At 42.5% G+C, this 20,785-nt stretch overlaps 1 protein-coding gene across 1 annotated transcript in view; it reads left to right on the top strand.

Annotated features, from left to right (window-relative positions):
• Positions 1-497: 497 nt before the first annotated feature.
• Positions 498-20,785, top strand: part of ANXA5 (annexin A5) — a 34,515-nt gene continuing 14,227 nt past the window's right edge. The window contains exons 1-3 of the mRNA XM_026667063.2: positions 498-628; positions 1,054-1,101; positions 16,363-16,447. Of these exons, the coding sequence (XP_026522848.1) occupies positions 1,093-1,101; positions 16,363-16,447 (94 nt within the window). The 5' untranslated portion in view covers positions 498-628; positions 1,054-1,092. The remainder of the gene's footprint in view (positions 629-1,053; positions 1,102-16,362; positions 16,448-20,785) is intronic.

Raw genomic sequence — 20,785 nt, forward strand, 5'->3', positions numbered from 1 at the left:
ATACCCCTTTACTATGAAGTGCATCTCTTTGGATTCTCAGCTTTGCCAGTACAAGGCTTCATTATTTGTATCTGAAAATATTTTGTGGATCCAGCCAGAGAGATGTAGTCTTCTGTGTGAATCAGTCAGGATATGATTTTTGCCTGGATGAAACAAAGAAATGCCTGTTTGGGAGACTGAAGTCCCTGAATCGAGACTTTTCTTTTAAATCACAGCACAGTTACAACTACCCTACCACAACTGCCCTTCCTTATTTTAATTGTTCTGCAAGCGGTGCGTTGGTGTGGGTGTAAAGCAACCGTTTTGCACAGGGACCAATAATGATCCAGAAAGAGCTTCCTCTCAGGCATTATTCAGACCCTGACTTTCGTAATAATTTGAGCCGGGAGGAAAAGACACTCAACCGCACCCAGGGCACGCCGTGCCGAGGAGTAGCCGAGTAATCCGGGGTGGGGCCCCAGGCAGGAAGACCACGATCGACTCCAACCGGGAACCGCAGGGAGAATCTGAGCGCTGGGTGTGGCAGGCCGCGAGAGCGACGCGCACTTTCTCCGGCTCCGTCCCTTGCCGTTGTTTCTCGAGAGGCCGCAGCATCTAGCAGCTTCGCCCCCTCATTTTTAAGGCTACGGTGCGTACCGGCTGCTCTCCGAGCGCAGCCAAGTTTGGGGAGTTAAAACGGAGGCCAGAAAGGAGCGAAAGATCCAGCGGAGGAAGCCATTGCGGAGCGCTCTTACTGCTCCGCTTATCGGTCTTTGTATCACGGAGGCCTCGGCTGAACCCAGCTTGGAGCAGCAGGGCGTGGAAAAGTCACAGGAGAAAGTCCTCGGGCGTTTTCCTGTGGCCGAAAGTTGGGGTTCAGGAGAGATTCCCGCCTCCCCCCTCCCGATTTGGCGGGAGGTCCCTATTGGGGTACTCCGAAATCGGAACTGCTCGGAGGAAAGCAAAGGAAGCGGTCGGGTTTCTTCGCTTGTTTCCAGGCTAGCGGTACTTGTTGGCCGCTCTTTCTTTTGAACTCTCGAAGAGTAACCCTCTGTCCCTTATTTTCCTTCGCAGCTTTCGCTCTTCGCCTAAACCGAAACGACCCCCGAAGCCATGGCAAAGGTAAGTCCCACCTTGCTTTCCCCGCGCTGCGTAATTTAAACTTACCAAAAGGGCTGAAGAAATTTTGAAAGAAGCCAATCGATTTGATGAATGTATAAATAAATTGTAACGCTACCGCCATTTTGCCAGACACTTTTGTGTGTGTGTGTGTGCATTTGTACAATGAGATACTTTCACCCCCAGGGATCCTTCAGCCCTTGAAAGGCGACTTTTCATTCGTTTGATTCCCAAGCAATTCCTGTGAAATAGGGCGTAAATGCCAAACGAACGTTTTGGCCTTAAGAAGAAAAAAAAAGGGTAAAAAAAGTTATTCTTAAGAGTTGTGACTCAACTCTGGTGATACTCTGAAGATAAATGACTGGGAATAAGAAATCCCTGTTTGGGGATGTGGGAGGACAGTTTCTTCTTCTCTGTTTTTCTTGTAACTCTATAGTGACTTGATCTGGGCAAGTTCATCTAAATATTTAAAGAGGCCAAGTTGGGAACAGGATGAGCTCATCCTGCTCCAATGATTCCACGTCTCGCTTTTTTCCATTTTCCATTCTTTTAGCCAATTCTTTCTTGCACTTCAAATTTTTCACTGTGAGTTGGTGTGTCTTCCTTTTAGCAGTAAAAAGGTCAACAAATAGCTAAATAACAAGTTTCCTTTTCATTCTTTTTTATTTTTATTTTTTTGCATTTTGGTATTGGACTGCCTGTATTCTCTATCCTTTTTTACAAGTCAAATAGCCTTTTTGAATATTTTTGAATCAAACTGAATCTGAAGTAAGTTTACAGAGTTTTCTTGAAGTTTGCAAAAATGATAATGACATGTGAGTCACTGAGATTATTCATAGTATGACTCAAAGTCTCAAATGTCATTTAATTTACAAAAGTTAAATGCTATAAGAACAGGGATGATGCTGTTCAATCATAACTCACTTCAGATTGTATATTTCCTGGACCCTATGTGGATCTTCTTTAACTTGATGGGCTCTAAGTTTTGCACTAGAGTTGTTAGAATTCGCATCAACTAATATGGCCTGTGTTGGGTAGACATTGGCAGATATAGCTCAACACAATGGTGTCATGCCCCTGGTGGAGACTGACTCTGAAGGAGAGGAGGAACAGTGGAAGTGTGGCTCCGGAGCTTATGGAGGAGGCTGGGGAAGGGCAGAGGCCAGCTGATCAGTCAGAGGAGGACCCAGGCCCATCCCCTCTCCATCCTAGGGCATGCAGGGAGGAGAGGATAAAGAAGAGACATGGTCTACTTGGGAGGAGAGGGCCTTGATCCCCTTCATGGGCGGCAGCTGTGACAACTGAATAACAGGACAGACATGCTTATGGGCGAATGCTGGAAATAAAGCGTGGAAATATCTCTAGTTTATGGTTCCTCTCTGAGTTTGGCATCCTTCCCAGTGTGTGTTCTGTTATCTGTGGACATCTTCCAGCCCTTATCTTGCCTGGTTTGCGTTTCTTTTTTCCTCCTTCTTGTAACTGTGTGGCAGTTTTTTGTCTTCCGTCAAGGATATTTGGAGCTTGGAAGCAAAGTGAAGGAATAAAAGGGGCTTCACCTGTTTTCTGTGACTGTGTTTGTTTTGTGTCCCACTCTGGGTCATCACAAATGGAGAGTTCTAGATTGAAGACAGCTTTATAAGTGGTTCAACAAATGAACTCCTCTGTACACTTATTGTATGCAATAAGATTATGTTGAATTGCTTGTACCTCATTTCACAACCATTTGAGAAATATTAAGTAGCAAAGAAACTGATTTGAACTGACATAACTAAATAAATATTTTGAATGCATTCACATAGCTGTCTCATTATGAGTTGTAATATTATATAATCTAACTAATTATCTACTTTGTTAGATGCTTTAGAGGCAACATGGAATATCTGCCAGTTGTATTTGATAAAAAGTTCTGTGATTATATTGAGGAAATAGAAACTGCTATTGGAAATAAATGTTTATGAGTATGGATGTGGAAATTAGATGTATGTGCATAATGTAGGAATTAGATTATGAATTTTCAAAATACATCACACTTTCAGAAATTATAAATAATATAACATAATTTAAAATTATAAAGCCTGTATATGAAGTGGAACAATTCATAATTATGCATAACTCTACCTTTACTTTACTTCTGATCTTATCATTGTTAATTAGGATGCCAATTTACACGAAGGAAGTCATCTTGCTAAGGAAAATGCATGTTTTTTTCCCTTCAGATATGTCTGACAATGTGAAGAAGTAGAACTACAGGGAGTCCTTAACTTATGATTGTAATTGAGCCCAGAATTACTGTCATAAGTTGTGGTGGTCATTAAATGGGTCTCCATGTGATCTTGCCTGATTTTATGACCTTTCTTGTGGCAGTCTATAAGTGAATATTATAATAGTTAAGTTAATACAGTGGTCATTAAATGAACCCATTTCCTTCAATGGTATTTTTTTTTTTGCTTGAAAGTAAAAATAAACACCATAAATTGTGATAATGAAACTGTAGAATACTTTGGATGGTCATAAATGCCAGCTGATTACCAAGTGCCCAAAATGTCCACAAGTGGTGGAAGAGTTGTGGCTGTCAGAACTCCAGAACTGGTTGCATCCTCTGGGAGAACCATTGTAACTTTACATGGTGGCTAAGCGACTGGTTATTCAATGAGGTACTACTTGTAGTAGGGGCTGGACAGTGGGAACATACAGAAGATAACTTGTCAGTAGATACGATGGAACAAATAGTTATAATAGAGTTGTCTGAAATCCTGTTCCACTTTATACAGATCTTAGATTTCTAATATTCGGCATAGAAATAGAACTACAGACCATCTTAATAGTAGTTTCAAGACTCTTTTTTAATATGTTGAAGTAGGAAGTTTAGATAGGCAATATTGTTTTGGAAGGAAAATACAGCAGAAACCCATATGAAACTTAATACTGCTCCTGGGTTGGTGTCATAGAAACAGTCCACGTTCTTCTGTATTGCTAATTCTTTAGGGAGGTCTTTCAGCAATTGATTCCCCCTTTTATTTAAATGTATGGGTCACTGATAACAATAGCATTTAGACTTATATACAGCTTTAATTTTTATTTGCATTATCTAATCAGTTTATTTCTTTAAAAGCAGCATATGTGTAAACATTGCCTACAAATGGTTGTGATAGTTATTATGAGATAGATCTGCTCTTCTGTTGCTCTGTATTGAATATATATTTTAGAAGTCAAGCAACCTCCTCTTCTCTTCTTGATCTAGTGATTTTAATTGTTTTAATCTTTGATCCCTTGCATTTTATAATTTTGTATGATTATTCTAGGCAGCCAGCCAAGGCAACTGTGCTTGGCAAACTCTCAATTTCTTGATTTTATATGTTTAACTTTGGTAGGGTTGCTATTGTATTGTTTTGCTTTTACTGTAAGTAGAAATGGTGCTTTAATTATTAAAGTCTGGGGATCCTTAAGAAAGGTGTAATGTCTTTTGATGATTTTTTTTTGTTTGAACTTAATTTGATACAAATGCCAATATGTTATGATACAAAAGCCATTAATTTTTGTAGATTTATGTTCTGAATCTTAATTTCTCCTGAGAGCCGTTCGGATCATCCAGAGAGTGGGAGGTGCTTCAGTCTACGTCGTTGATGGCTGAGCTCAATCACTGAGGAACGCTCCGCCTCCATCACGTGGCTCTCTTGCGTTCCCCAGTTTGCGCTCAGCCGTCGTCAAGTTAGGCTGTGCATTTCTCACTCCTTGGCCGATCCAAGACTTGCTCTCAGGTTTGAATCTATTTATAGAAAAAAATCAAGTTATTTCCTTAGCCTTCTGGCGCAGGACTGGGGATTTAAGGGGAGCGTTTCTTTCGCCCCAGGGGGTTGTAGAACGGCGACTTTCGCGCTCGGCGCTAATTCCCCCAATTTGATCTCTTGCCTGCCGTTTTCTCGCTGCGCTTGCAGCAGCTTTACTGATCGCACTGATAAGTGCTGCTGGTATTCCCCCACCGCAACGCCGCCGCCCTAAGAAGGGGCGAAAACTTACTGCTTGGCTTCCTCGGCCTCTTTTAAGGCCGGAGAAGTAAAAACTTCATTGCCCTGAGCAGCCCGGGACTTTAGCAACGTGGGCGATCGCTCTAGGGCACCACCACGTGGCGGGTGCCATCTTTAAAAATAAAATAAAATAAAAAGATTGAGGCCTCATAGAGCTGCGAAGTAACCGGTCCTAGCACAGGCCTCTCAGCCTGTAGGGCCTTTGCTAATTGGTACAATTTAGTAATTGTTGGCTTCCCGCAGCAGGCTCAGGGCAAGTGATTGCAGCCTATCCCTCCCGGTTGTTGCCTGGGAGCTCCAGCTGCCAGAGGCCTCTCTTCCAGCCTCAGGCGTTTAATTCGATAATTGGCAATCTTTCATTAATAGAGTAATAATAATAATAATATTTATAATTACAATAATAATAATTATAATAATAATAATATTAATAATAATCATATATTACTAATAATAATATTAGAACAAGAATATTAACAATAGTTCTAATTCTAATAGACATTGGAATATCTGCCTGTATGCAGGTCTAGATATTTCCTCATATATAGGTTTATATTTATACTCACATATAGATAGACCTGAGTGAGTTTATTCCTGTAATTTTTTTCTTATTGATATTTTACCTTAGCATTCCAAGTCTCATTGGATTGTTATCCTGCTTGTGCAGATAAGTATTAAGAATTATTTCAACATCTTTATTACAGAATTTATACATCTAAATTCCAAAAGGGGTGTGGGCCAGCTGAAAGGACACCCGACCTTTGTTGTAGGTCGAACCCTTGGCGAGCCAACCGCCGTTAACTGTATTATTGTCCTTTCTTGTACAATGGCAGATGACATTCCCACCAAAGGCCCTTCTTTGAAGGCCAAATCCAAATCCTACCACCTGCGCAAACAGGCTAAGGAAACTCCTAAGGAAACTCCTAAGGAAACACCTAAAGAGACCTCTAAGGCTTCTCAGAGAGACGCCCTACGACGTCACAGGGCTCTCGAGAGGGAATTTGACAGGAGGTCCAGAGAGACACAACCGGTACTTCCAGCACCCTCCGCTCCTTCTACCTCCAGACACCCCCTCCTCCAGATTGTTTTTCCGTCTCCAGGCGCAGCCCATCCCAGGGACACCAGGCTCCCGGCCCATCAACCAGACAACCTCCTGAAGCTACTTTCACGCCCACGGCCGCTGGTCTTCGCCAGGAGGAGGCCCTCTCATCTGAGATCCCTGTGCACATACAGGCATTGATGGAACGGGCCATTCGCCAGGGGATAGCAGAGGGCCTTCAACAGATGTCCAGGTCTACTCCCCTCACTGGCGCCCGAACCGACCCACCATCAATGAGGTCCTCGCCTAGATCGGACCCTACTCGTGGTCAGGTACCTTCTCAAGGGGCAGTCCTCTCCCAGAAAGGGAACCGGAGGAGGATATAGAGTATCTAGACCAATTTGGGGGGAAGAGGAAATGGAATGGGGGTCTATGCAACAAGAGGAGCCCCTATCGGAGGTAGATCCTATGGAGGGGGACATGTCCGAGGATGAGGGTCTCACCCCGACCAACCCACTGCTGCGGGCCTGTTCAAGCCCCACATGTTTAAATCCCTTTTATTCAAAGCCAGGAACATCTCTGGCCTGTCGGTGCAAACCTCCTCAGCTCTCCTCCCGGCAGAAGGTCAGGAGGACGCCATCTTTAGTCAACCCGTGGTGGAGGCGGAGGTAATCCCGGCTCCACCCCTATTTCATGACCTGGTCTCAAATCAACTGAATTTACTAGGGCCCTCCCGCCCCATCCAGCCTGGACAGGAGGTTCTTTAACCTCGAGTCGAGTTTCTGTGACTTACTCAACACCCCGAGGTGGATGAGCCCATTGTTGGGTTGGCCTCCTCGCCCTCCCCAGTGACCCCCTAGAGGCTCTGAAACCCGAGGACAAGAGGTCCGAGCTCGCCCCCACGTAGAGCTCACCAAGCGGACTCCTGGGCCATTAGATCAGCCACTGCGGCTTCTTTCTTCACCAGATCCTCGATCCGGTGGCTTCGGCAACTGAAGCAACATGTTCCCCCCCTCCAACACAAGGGCTCACCAGGACATAGCAAAATTGACGCCGTGGCGGGAATTTTCTCCGCTGACGCCACCTTCCATGCGGTCAAGTTCTCCGCCCGGCAATAACGCCCCATGTCGCCGCCTGCTCTGGCTTAAACACTGGCAGGCGGACGTTAAAACAAGGTTGCTGGCTACTGCCCCATAAAAGGGGACAAACTATTTGGCACGGCTCTGGACCCTTGCTATCTGAAACCCGGAGCAAGAGAAAATTCTCCTCCTCTGTTTCGAGGTCAGAGTCTAGAGGCTCCCAGCCATTTCGGGAGAGGCTCCTCCCGCCCTTTCTCTACCAGTCTCCCTTCCGCCAAGGTACTCGAGACCCCCTCCTCCCGACCGCCCAGCCCCAGGATCAACCGATCCGCCGATAGGAACAGGAGGGGCAGCTGCTTACAGGCGCCTTTCAGGGGCTCAGGAGGGAGGCCCGGCGTGAGATAGATCCTGGCCCCTCCCTCCCATTGGCGGTCGCCTCTATAGCACTTTGCCGACCGATGGGACTTTTCTTCCACCTCTGATACCTGGGTCCGTGATACCATCAGACTTGGCCTCACGCCTTTCAATTCAAGAGCGCCCTCGACTTCTTTCTCGTCCCCCCTCAAGGGACCCCATCAAACGCAACCTAATGGATTCAGCAATCCATCATCTTCTCCAAATACAGGCCATTCAACCCGTCCCACCTCCCAGCGGGGCAGGGTTCTACTCCCACCTTTTTGTAGTCCCCAAATCCTCCGGAGGATGGAGGGCCATCTTGGACCTTAAACGCCTTAACCGTTATCTGGTCTATCGCAGGTTCAAGATGCACACCCTGCAGTCCATCCTCCTCAGCATCCGCCAAGGGACTGGCTATCCTCCATAGACCTCTCCGAGGCCTACCTCCACATTCCAATCCGACCTCCCATTTCAAATTCCTCAGGTTCTGCTACAACCACCGCCACTTCCAATATGTCGCCCTTCCCTTTGGGCTAGCCTCTGCCCCGAGGACCTTCACTAAGGTCCTCGCGGCCCTGGCGGCTCATCTCAGGAATCTCCGGTCCGCCTCCATTGCTACCTGGATGACATCCTCATCCTCTCCCCTCCAGACCCCAAGCAGAGAGGGACATCAGGGTTACTATCTCGGCCCTCCAAGACCATGGTTTCCTAGTTAATTGGCAAAAGAGCCAACTATCCCCATCTACAAGGATCTCCCACTTGGGGGCTGTCATTGACTCAGTGCAGGGTAAGGTGTTCCTCTCCCCCGAGAGACTCCTTAGTATCCAGGAAGCCGTCAGGCATATCAGGCGCCTCCAGGAAGGTTACAATTTTAGAATTGTCCAAATTACTGGGTAAAATGGTTTCTTGTATCTCCATTGTTCCATGGGCCCGCTTACACGCTAGACCCCTACAATGGTTCCTGCTCCCATTCCAGCGGACCGGCAGAAGCAACTCAAAGGCCACAGTCAAGGTACCTCAAAAGTCCTTACATCTCTCCTCTGGTGGACAGCCCCTTGGCACCATCAACAAGGGTCACTTCATCAAGGAGCCCCACCCGCCTCACCCTTACCACAGATGCCAGCCTGTCCGGATGGGGCGCCACATCCTCTCGCCTCAACTCAGGGCACATGGTCTCAGGTAGAACGGGGGTGCAGTATAAACTGGCTGGAGCTCCACGCCATCTTCCTGGCCCTGCGCAGTTTCCTCCCCCAAGTACGCGGGCGGCATGTCCTCATACTCACGGACAACGCCACCGCCAAGGCTCACGTCAACCGTCAGGGGGCACACAGTCCATCCGCTTGATGAGGAGACCGAACGCCTCTGCCGTTGGGCAGAGCGCAATCTCCTCTCCCTCAGAGCCGAACACATCTCAGGGGACTCAAACACCCAAGCGGATTGGCTAAGCAGGACCACGGTGGACCAGTCCGAATGGCGCATCCACCCGTCACTATTCAGGGAAGCGACCAGAATGTTCGGTCTCCCGTTAGTAGACCTCTTCGCCTCTCCACTCAACACGCAACTCCCCAGGTTTTTCTCCAGGTACCCCTCCCACGGGGCCGAGAATCACGACGCCCTCCGTTGCCCCTGGCCCACAGGGCTCCTCTATGCCTTCCCGCCTCTAGCCCTGGTTCCCAGAGTTCTCCAGAAGCTCATCTCCGAGAGGGCAGAGCTGATTCTAGTAGCACCCTTCTGGCCCAGGCGCCCCTGGTTTGCGGACTCCGCAACTTATCAGTGGCCCCTCCCTGGAGAATCCCCCACCAGGATATCCCTCTCCCAGGGGCCCCTTCAACACCCAGACCCTCAGTGGCTCCAGTTAGCCGTTTGGAGGTTGAGCGGGAGCGCTTAAGGAAAGAACGGTTTTCTGACCAAGTTATTTTAGCCGCCAGGCGCCTTCAACAACCCGCATATACAACGCCACTTGGAAGGGATTCTGCGAGTGGTGTCATGGTCTCCAGATCAACCCGCTGTCACCTTCCATAGCTCAGGTCTTGGAGTTCCTCCAAGAGGGCCTGAGGAAAGGGCTTTCCCCAACACCCTAAGGCGTCAGGTCGCAGCGCTATCCACAGTCATTGACTGTGATAACCTGGGTTCCCTTTCCCACCACCCCCGTATTCGGGCATTCCTCAGGGGGCCACCAACCTGTGTCCCCCAACCATACACCGATACCCTACCTGGGACCTTAACAAGGTCCTGGTGTCTCTGACTAAGCAACCCTTTGAGCCTCTCAGGGAAGCCTCTCTCCAATTCCTCACATTCAAAGTGGTATTCCTGGTAGCTATTACTTGCCCGCCGCATATCGGAGTTAGCAGCCTTGTCGGTAAGGAAGGACCTTTGCATATTTCATGCCGATAGGGTGGTCCTCCGACCGGACCCTACCTTCCTGCCCAAGGTTAACTCGACCTTTCACAGGGCTCAAGAACTCATACTCCCGAACTTCTGTCCCAATCCCTCGCGGGAAAGGGAGAAGCTTTGGCACTCACTGGATGTAAGACGGGCCCTACGCATTTACATTAAGCGTACCCAACCCTTCCGGAGGTCAGAATCTCTCTTCCTTTCCTTCCAGCCCAAATCCTTAGGCCACAAAGTGTCCCCGTCAACCATCGGCCGCTGGATTAGGGCTACCATTTCCAAGGCTTATTTGTCCCAGGCACTGCCGGTACCCAGGGGATCACAGCACACTCCACCAGAAGTGCAGCCACCTCGGCGGCTTGGGCCACCCAGGCTCCAATTTCTGATATTTGTCGGGCAGCCACTTGGGCATCCCCTCTCCTTTCATTAGACACTATAAGATTGACACCTTTGCCTCGGCGGAGGCTTCGTTTGGTAGGCGAGTCCTCCAGCGAGTCTTCAGGGAACCTCGGAGATTGCAGGACCAGACGGGGTCCCTCCCGTAGGACAGCCAAGCTTTGGTATGTCCCACTCTCTGGATGATCGGAACGGCTCTCAGGAGAATGGGCGTTGGTTCTTACCTGACACGCCATTTCTCTGGAGCTGTGAGGATCATCCAGCCCCACCCTTTAATTGCCGTCTGGTGGGGCCTTGTTTCGCCAATGACCTATTTAGCATAGGGAGAGCAGAGCAACGTCCTTCTCTTCACCTTCGTCTTCACGCAAACTGGGGAACGCAAGAGAGCCACGTGATGGAGGGCGGAGCGTTCCTCAGTGATTGAGCTCAGCCATCAACGACGTGAGACTGAAGCACCTCCCACTCTCTGGATGATCCTCACGGCTCCAGAGAAATGGCGTGTCAGGTAAGAACCAACGCCCAATTTCATATTTTAAAGCACATTCAAATGTGCATACTTTTCATTTTCTGCCTCCAGCAATACTTTTTAAATGAATGCTAATGGAAATGAGAAAAATTGTACTCTTTCAACTAGCTTTTGACATATATAAATGTTTCTTTCCTTTTATAGTGCACAAATTTATAAATTCCTGCTGTAAACTAAATGGGACATTATGTAGGTATTCCACAAACAGTCATATGGCTGTTTTTGAAAGTCGCCTTTTGTCTCTAGTTTTAGTTGCTACTAGGAGGATTTTGGGAAAAAAATGTTTAAAATTGCTTCCTCAAAGTCTACTTTTCCATTAAACACACCAAAGAGCTGTTTCTGTCCATTTTTAAATTTCAAAATTTCCTGGCCATTTTTTTTCATGAAGGGAGAAGGATACAAGATCCTTCCATTTTGCTTTGCAGTCCGGAAATAGAGTGAGATTTCTAAGAGAGATGGAAAAGGCTTCCTTTTCTTATCTAAATATCTATGGAGATTCTCAGTCCTCCAGGTCAGGGGTCGCCAACCTTTTGGACCTCAGGGACCACCAAACTCATAATTTTAAATCCCGCAGATCACTAATATGAATTTTGACTGATGGTGGCTTGCTGACATTGGTGGGAAAATCGGTCCCATATTACAGAGCTGCAGTAGTCACAGGAAGGGTCCTTTGGTCATCCTGGAGTAGCTGTTCCTCCACCCAGGTGCACTGGCCTGCCATGGACTGGAGGAGCTGCTCTGGGATGACCAGTGGGCCAGTCTTGTGACTACTACAGCTTTGGAATATGGGACCGACTTTCCCACCAATGTCAGCAAGCCAACCCGGGGAGGATTTCCCTCCCCCGCCGTTGGTCTTACCTTCCAGTTCTAGCTCATGTGGCTCTACTCAAGGTAAGGTATATGCTTGGCTGAAGGGTGGGGGCCAGCGTGTGTGCAGCCTTGTGTTCCCACGCAGCCTGGATTAATTGCTTTGGGGGAGTGCTTTGGGAGGGACATTTCTCTGCGGACCACCAAAATTTTCTCATTTTGGTTGGCGACCATTGGTTGTCCCAAAGGTGCTTTTTCAAGAGGCAACTGGACTTTCTGGTTTTTCTTTGAAGACATTTTGCTTCTCATCCAATAAGCTTCTTTAGCTTCTTTTCTCATCCAACTGTCCTAAAAAAGTTCCCAAAGAAATGAACAGAACACCAAGTGGAGGGTCTCTGTGCATCTCCTACCTTATGTTTATTTTGGAGATCCAATATTCAAAGAAATCCATCAAAGATCAAATGTGGGGTATGAGAAATGAGTATGCAGTAATGTAATCTTTCAGTCTTAATTGCAGCTAAGATATATGCTTAGTCTTATGTTACATTGTGGTGCCACTTCCTGATGTCTAGAATAACTTCCCTTCTACGCTCTACATTACTTACCTGCTTATTTGTAATTGGAGTTTTCTTAACCTTCACTTGCATTTTCTGACAATACTGTTTACATAGTAGCTGCAAATAGGAAATTGTGCCATTAAAAAAAATTACAAAGGAGACATAAATAATTTAATTTTAGCAATATATGTATAATCTTAGGCAATTTTCAAAATACATTGACCAGGAAACCCAAGAAATTGCTGCTTTTGACATGGCCCTCTGCAGCTTCAGCAGCCCCTTCCTAACCTGTTGGATCCACTTCTAAATTGAACTCTACCGTTTCCTGACATTCTGAGTGAAGAAAAATATATGATCCAAAATAGCTGTGTTGTAATTAAAACTAAATAACCTACCCAAACTTAGCCTGTCTAGATAGGTGATATAAACCATCTATTTTGTGATCCTCAGTCACTTATCCCAAAAGTTAAATATAGCCCTTGGTCTCTACAAGGATGTCCAACTGGCTCTTGATTTTAATAAATTGTTCTAATGCTATTTCTGGTTAAATAGAAAACAACTAAAAGATTGGTCATAATTGTAGAAAATTGCTACATTACACTAAATATGGCAACTTACTTGCAGGGCTAATATGAATAAATGAGTAAAAGTGTTCAGAATGTTTTCTTAAGGCATGTAGCTTTTTTCCTGGGCTGAGGGATGCACTTGGCTTTTGAGAAGCATGCAAAGGATAAGATAAAAAGAATTAAGTCCAGAACATGACAGAGTTTTGAATTGCTTTCATTTGCAATGAAATGCAGTTAAATAAAATATAGATAATAATTATTCTGAACTCATGCATGTAATTTTGTTTTAATACTAAGCATTAGAATTGAAAGTCTCTGGAGTTGAAAGTGTCTGAAGGCCCCATTTGGTGAAGGATATCAGATTCTATGATTTATGAAGTAAAAGTAGATTTTACATAGCATCTCTAATCATGGATAACCTACATGATTGGAAAAAAACTTAATTTCTGGGCTTTTCATTTTGTGTAGAAGCTTCTTAGGTAGCAAAGTATGTTAAATATGGATGCCTTCCTCCCTCAAAGTCAGCACAAAGCAGAGGATGGGAGAAAATAGGCAGCGATTTCATCCTTACTCTCCCTCTTTCATGAAAGACTTATGTTTTTAATCAAGATAAAATCCAACCTCACAAGGTTGATTAATGAAAAAGAGTGGGAGTGTGGGTCTTTGATCATCCTGATGTTGTCTTCTAAATAGTTTCCAGCTTCTTATTACTTTTTCTATGGAGAAGGCAAATACTGAAACATAATTTTCCCCCAAGAGTTCCAAATAACATGGGAATAAAGGAAGGAAAACAAGTTATTTCACCTGCTTAAACTTTGGCTTATAACAATGAACTTTCATTTTAAAATAAAACAAACATTAGTAAATTATACTAGCGTGTCCTGTTTGATTTGACCCTAATTTGATCTTTTGTTTGCTTTGCATTACCCAATGCAAAGCATTAGCTTCTTTGGCTCTTGGCCAGCATTATCTTCCAAATGCTTTCATTTTGTTAGCTGCTATCTACAGCAAGCATTGGCAGTCATGCTGGCCATAGATGGTAGAAATTGGAGAATGCAGTTACAGGGGCTCTAGTTTGGAGATGAGAGTCTTGTCTTATCATTTCCTCCATGCACTTCCCCTTACTCCCCACTCCCTGAGTATACAGAAATAGTTTGATCTGAAATCTCTTCCTGCAACTTCAAGTAGTATTCATTGCATTGGTGGCTGGTTAATAGAAACATAGGTACGGTGACTGGTATTCAGCCCTGAAAAACTGGGCTATTCTTTTGGAAAGATCTAAAAGTTAAGTACATAATTAATTCCATTGTTTCTTTTCTTTAGTGTATATTTTTAGATGTTTTTATTCTGCCTTTATTATTTTACTTTATAAGTAACACAAGGCAGTGAACATAGATAATATTTCTTCTTCCTAGGTTCTCCATAACAACAACCCTGTGAAGCGAGTTGGGTTTACAGAGAGTGACTGGCCCAAAGTCCCCTAACTGGCTTTCATGTCTAAGCAGGACTAGTACAGGAATGTCAAACTTGCGGCCCATGGGCTGGATGTGTCACGTGTTGGCCCCGTCCCTGCCTGGTTTAGTGAAGGGGAAAAAAGTCCCGATACATCACATGACAACACAAGTTTGACACCCCTGATCTAGAACATGCACTCAAGTTAAATAGGTTTTTGCTTTCATTCATAATGTAACTGAATAAATTGCCCAAAACAGCTAGTTTCCTTGGTTTATTGGTTGGCCTCATTAATTAGAACAAACATTGTTTTCACTGTTTTCCTGCCACCACCATAAAAATAGGTCCCTGCCAGCCTTTCCAGTAGAAGGGCAATGAGAGATAATCTGGCTTGGACATTATAGGGAATTGGAAATAAGGCATACCTAGTCTCTGATTGGCCAAATAAATAATACTTGCCTTTCTTGTGAAGTGCTTGGCAGCTAACTGATTAGCAAAGGAGATCTCTTGGGAGATTCCATCTTTGCAACCAAACACTTGTCAGCATTCTCCAAATTTAAGAGCGGGAGACAGAGTTAAGAACTGCTGGAATGAATCTTCATACTGGACCTCTTCAGCCTCAAAGGGGGGAAGGCTAGTCATTTTTCCCATTTGCCAGAGAATATAAGAACTATTGGCATGTTTATCTTAGTTTGTCAGGATAGCTATCCCATTAGGAGATGATGATTCATTTCAGGATTCAAAAGACATAGGTCTGTTGCCAAATTACAAATGACTAATATTCACATGGCAGTTACACATTTTCTTTTCATTAAATTTTGGTGGCTTTCTATGCCAGTCCCTTTTGCTAATTTTTAACAATATTATGGATTTAATATTTGAATGTTTAATAATTGAACAAACGATAGCTGAGTTTGCTTTCTGGAAATAAAGAACATAGTCAGTTTCTGAGAAGTTAAGCATGAGGAAGTAGTTGGTCCTCTACAGTGAAATGTACTGATATTGAAAATGTTCCCTTAGACTGAAACATTGAGATTTCATGCTACCACTTTTCTATAACAAGATGGAATCTAGAATAATTAAGTCTAAGATGAGAATCCTGTTCTACGTAACATGTTGTGGAACATGTTGTCCCAGTAATGGGGCTGCTGGGAATTTAAGTTCAGCATTTGGAGTATTGTGGGTTGTTTATTACTGATTCAGGTGAACACCTCAGAAAATGAAAGTCTGAGAAGACATTCTTATTTTACGACATACGTTAATTATACCACATACTCCTCAAAATAATTTGTCCAACCTGGCACTCTCTAGAATTGTTGGAACTATTTGTCAGAATTATCAACTGATTGGTTGCATATATAGGACTGTGTTCTATATATACAGGTTAGACAGACTGTAAATTATATATAAGAATTGTATAGCTGATTTTATTCATATCAAAGTTTTTTTTTCAGGGGGTAAGCTGTTTACAACTGATTTCCATACAACTAATATATAAACTAATCACAGAATATGAATTATTTTTTAATATAATTATTCTTTGAAAGAGCTGCCAGGAAGCTATTGTTAAACTAGTTTCTTATTAATAGTCTTTTGGGAATTTTTTTTAAAATGTTCAATACCTGTTTTGTCAGTAAACTGGAAATGTTATTTTCTTCTTTCTTATCTGTAACAGAGTGCCTAAACACATATATAACAACACCTCATTTTGTTACCCAGAAGAGACCACAAATGCCTTCCTAAGATCAGATTCATAAACTTCCAAATTCTACAAGCTTTGCTCAAGATCTGATTTGTAATATTTGAGTTCAAGCTTTTACCATATAAGAAAGCTTTGCACTCAGTATATTAGTCCTGGCATAAATTTGCAAATTGTGCCAGATCATATGGATTAATTACTATTAGATTTATAGCAGATTATTTTCTAAGGGATCAATATTTAGATTTTGTAACTCATGATTCTTGATGATCAGTTTTGTAATAAATTGTCACTAAAAGGATGCTGCGTGAACATAATTTTATTTTTCTTCTAGTACACAAGAGGTACCGTAAAAGACTTCCCTGGATTTGATGCCAGAGGTGATGCTGAAAGTCTTCGCAAGGCAATGAAAGGATTAGGTAAGCAGAAGCAAAATAATGCCCCATTGAAACTTTTCTCTACATACAGTTACTATTGTGTGAAAAGGAGTGTGAAGATGAGCTTTCTGTAATCATTCCCCCCCCTTCGTGTTTACCATACATTTGGGCTCAAATTTCAGTAGCAGAGAAACTTCATTGTGTAAGTTTCCTAATGATCTAGGATCAGAACCTAATTAGTTCAAGGAATGTTCAGAAATAGAGTTGGCTTCCTTCTGCAGTGTGAACATTAGACAGATAGAGTAAAATAATGTTCAAGGATGTTGGATTATTTCTCTTTATAGGGTTCTGATTGGATGTGAAATAAAATTGAAAATAGAACTTAAACTGTTCTACTGGCAGGACCAGAAATATATCAGTGTGGTCACCAAGTTCTCTTTATGCTTTGACTTGGCATTATTTTCACTGGTATTTGCATAAGCAGACATTAATAGCAATAGCACTTAGACATATATACTGCTTCATAGTGCTTTACAGTCCTCTCTAAGTGGTTTACCGAGTCAGGATATTGCCCCCAATCAATCTGGCTCATCATTTTACCAACCTTCGGAAGGATGGAGAGCTGAGTCAACCGGTCAGGATGACATATTGAGAAAATAGTCATTAGAATGGGAAGGGATCTTGAAGGCCATTGAAACAAATCCCTTATATGGTATAAGAATCCAAATTAAAGCATTGCCAATTCCTTCAGTATCTCTTCATAGTCCCCTTGTTGCAACTGTTGCTCTTTGAAGATGTTCTAGTTTTCCCCCCATAGTGCTTTACAGCACTCTCTGTGCATTTTACAATGAGAGGACATTGCCCTCAGCAATCTGGCTCTGCATTTTATCAACCTCAAAAGGATGGAAGGCTCAGTCAACTTTGAGCCCCATTAGTATTGAACACCAGGCTGTGGACAGAGCCTGTAATACTGCATTCTAATCCCTGTGTCACCAGGGCTCCTTAGATATTTATTTATTGGAACTTCTGGTTTGAATTTCAGTCGCTGACAGACTGAAACCGTGATCATGCACGGTTTCGATCCGTGCTCGCCACCGAGCGCACCGGCGGGCTGGCTTCCGGAAAAGCTGCATCCAGAGGTGGTGAAGAGATGGGGCGACTGCCAGCAGGGTTGAGCTCTGCTCCTCAGCTGGCCTTACCCCTTCCGCAGGCAGCGGTGGTTAGATGGCCACCTGCTTTACAAGCACTCTCGGCAGATTACAATGTGCAGGAGGAAGATTGCCCTCAGCAAGTCTTGGTCTGACATTTTAAACTCAAAAAGGATGAAGGCTGTTTGACCCCATTAGCATAAAAAAATAGACATTGTTCCTGTTAGCGGATTTTAATCCTGTGTACCAGGGTAGATATTTATTTATTGGAACTTCCGGTTTGAATTTCTTCGCTGACAGACTGAAACCGTGATCATGCAAGGTTTAGATCCGTGCTCGCCACGGAGCGCACGAGCGGGCTGGCTTCGGGCTAAGCCATCCGTAGAGGTGGTGAAGAGGGGGAGACTGCCAGCAGGGTTGAGGAGAGCCTCAACTCTCCTCCTCAGCTGGCCATTACTCCCTTTCCTGAAGGCAGTGGTGGTCAGAAATGGCCACCTCAAAGAAGAACTTGACCGGAAAAGAATGTGCAGGAGGAAGATAAGAAGTGAAACTCTTGGTTGACCGGGTTAAACTGCAAAAGCAACAACGCAAGGTACCCTGGTATTTAAACTATAAAAAAAATAACATTGTTCCCAAAGAAGATTTTGAAGCAGCGAAGGAAAGAGAAAAGGAAAGGATTTGGTTTGTTTTTCTCTTCCCTTCTATATACTGACAGCTAAGAGACTTAAGCAAGAAATTGAAAAAAAATCCACTTTGACATCAACAGGCATTTAAGCTGAAAATAAAATGTCAAAGGGAAAATAAAGATTTCTGGATACTTAAAAGCTTTTAAAAGCAGGAAAGGAGAGAAAAAAGAATAAAAGGGCAGGATCTGGAAAAATGGAGGAGACTGCCTGGAACTAAAACCTCAACAAGATTCCTAAATGATACATTTTAACTGAAACTTGGCAACAAAATAGTAGAACCCCAGGAAGAGAAAGTGGAAAAAGAAGCAAGAAGAAACATCTTGGGATTATTTGGATTACTTGGTGATCTCTGGATTTTTGGTTACTGCATTTAAATGACTAAAATCAATCGGGTGGTTGTTTAAAAGTGTTTAAAATGGCACCACTTTTAGAAGAACTGAAAACAGAACTTTAAAAGTACAAAGAAAATGCACAAGAAGGGAAAGGTTCTTTTGGCTTCGTATTTCAACTCTTAGAAATGGAGATCTGGAACTATGAGAAACAACAAGAAACGCTTGCAGAACAAGAAGATTGGGACAAAGAAGAAGCCATCTTTAATGATCAAGTAATTTTATGTGGGGGGAAAAAAGGAAAGTGGGGAAAGAGAATGAAAAGTTTAAGATTTGAAAAAAAAAGAGAAGAAGAATAGTTTGAAAAATAAGTATAATATTAGAAAGCAACAGAAAAGGGGATTACAGAAGAGAGAATTAGAAGTAGAGAGACAAGGGGGTAAAAAGGGGAGGGAGAAGAAGAGAGGGAAGAAGGAAAGGAAAAGAAGTTATAAAGGACAGAAACAAGATATAGAGAAACAGGGCAAACGTATAAGAATTGAAAGTATAAGCCTGTTTAGAGATAATGGGTGAAAACTTAATTATAAAAGGGATTCTGCAAAGGTACATAAGATAGTATTGTTATATTACAAATAGAAATAATCTTTGAAAATATGCTTAAAATGATGGATAAAATATTTATTGTAATCTAGTGGAATGCTTGTTAATAAACAAATGAAATAAAGTGAATGAGAGAATTAAATTAGGAAAGGATGGGAACATTTTAATTATTATTAATGATTTATAAAATATAAGTGAAGAGAAATATGAAAAAAAAAATTATGGAAAGTTTATAGGTGTTCCCAAGGAAGTATGATATTTAATTGAAAAGAAATGTTAAAGATGTTAAGATGTTAATGAACATTAATGATAGAATTGAATTGGAATGGAATGAGTGTTTTATTTACACACACATATATATAATCTTTTTTTAATAATATAGTGTGTATTTTAAGAATGTACCAAGCAGAATTCGATTGGAAGTTATGTATTATATTGAATGTTATAATCTTAAAGGTATACATTGAAGCTTAAATAAGAGTTGAATGGATAAAATTAAAAGATATAAAGGCATCATACTCCAATTAGTAACTACAGGAGAAAATTTGTTTAATGAGAAAAAATAATATGAAATTGAAACAGGACAGACAAAAGTATAAATATAATGATTTGAATTGAGATGAGATAATCAAAATAAAGTTGAGAAACTTAAAAGAGGGGAAAAACTATGTAGAAAATGTAAAACAGTAATAAGATATGGAATAGAACACAAGAATGAACATGAAATTGAATTTGTGTCTGTATAAAGAAGTGTAACCTGAGACCATGCTTATTTTTTTAAAAAAGATGTTTTATTTGTATTATGTTTTTTTTTTGTGAAAACCCAAATAAAATTTTCAAAAAAAAAGATATTTATTTATTATAATTTGTCAAACAGAAACAAAAGCAGAAATAATATTTAAAAAAAACAATGGCAGGGACGATAGACACGTTTGTGCACTTACGCCCCCTTTACGGACCCATGTTGGATAGTTTATGTAACTATAGTATATGTAAGTATAGTATATGTAACTATTAATCTGTACTCATATATGTAAGTATTAATCTTTACATTTCAACATTATTTCAATTGTACTATGTAGAATGTCTATAGGGATTCTTAATCATTCAGGTCATGGTTTCCCAAAGGTTTTTTCTCCAAAGAACTGAAGAAGCTTCTTGGATGAGAAGTGAAATGTTTTCAAAGGAAAAAAAAAAGCCCAGTTGCCTTTTGGAAAAAGCACCTTTGAGATACTACTGTATGTAGAATCTTTTTCAGGACAATAGAATTGTTGTTTTGGTATTTAGTTTTTTTTTTTAACTGGAGTTCCTGAAAAGTTAATGGCTATCTCAGTATCTTTATCTTAACTTTTATTCATACAAAAGAAATATTGACTTAACTTTATCTTAACTTTTATTAACGCAAAACAAATTCTGAAGGCCGGATAGTGAATAGGAAACAGATGTTTTATTCAAGCTTGTTGATTTATACTGTCAGGATCAAACATCCAGAATCACTTGGGGATAGTCTTTAAAAGAAGACTATTGCTAGTCACCTCCGTTACAAGAAACTTGAATTCTGGGAGTTGAAGTCCACAAGTCTTAAAGTTGCCAAGTTTGGAGACCTCTGCTTTAGGG

The sequence above is a fragment of the Notechis scutatus genome, chromosome 4 (genome assembly GCF_049901735.1).
Source record: "Notechis scutatus isolate UNSWTSFEM ecotype Mainland chromosome 4, rNotScu1.2, whole genome shotgun sequence".
Lineage (NCBI taxonomy): Eukaryota > Metazoa > Chordata > Lepidosauria > Squamata > Elapidae > Notechis > Notechis scutatus.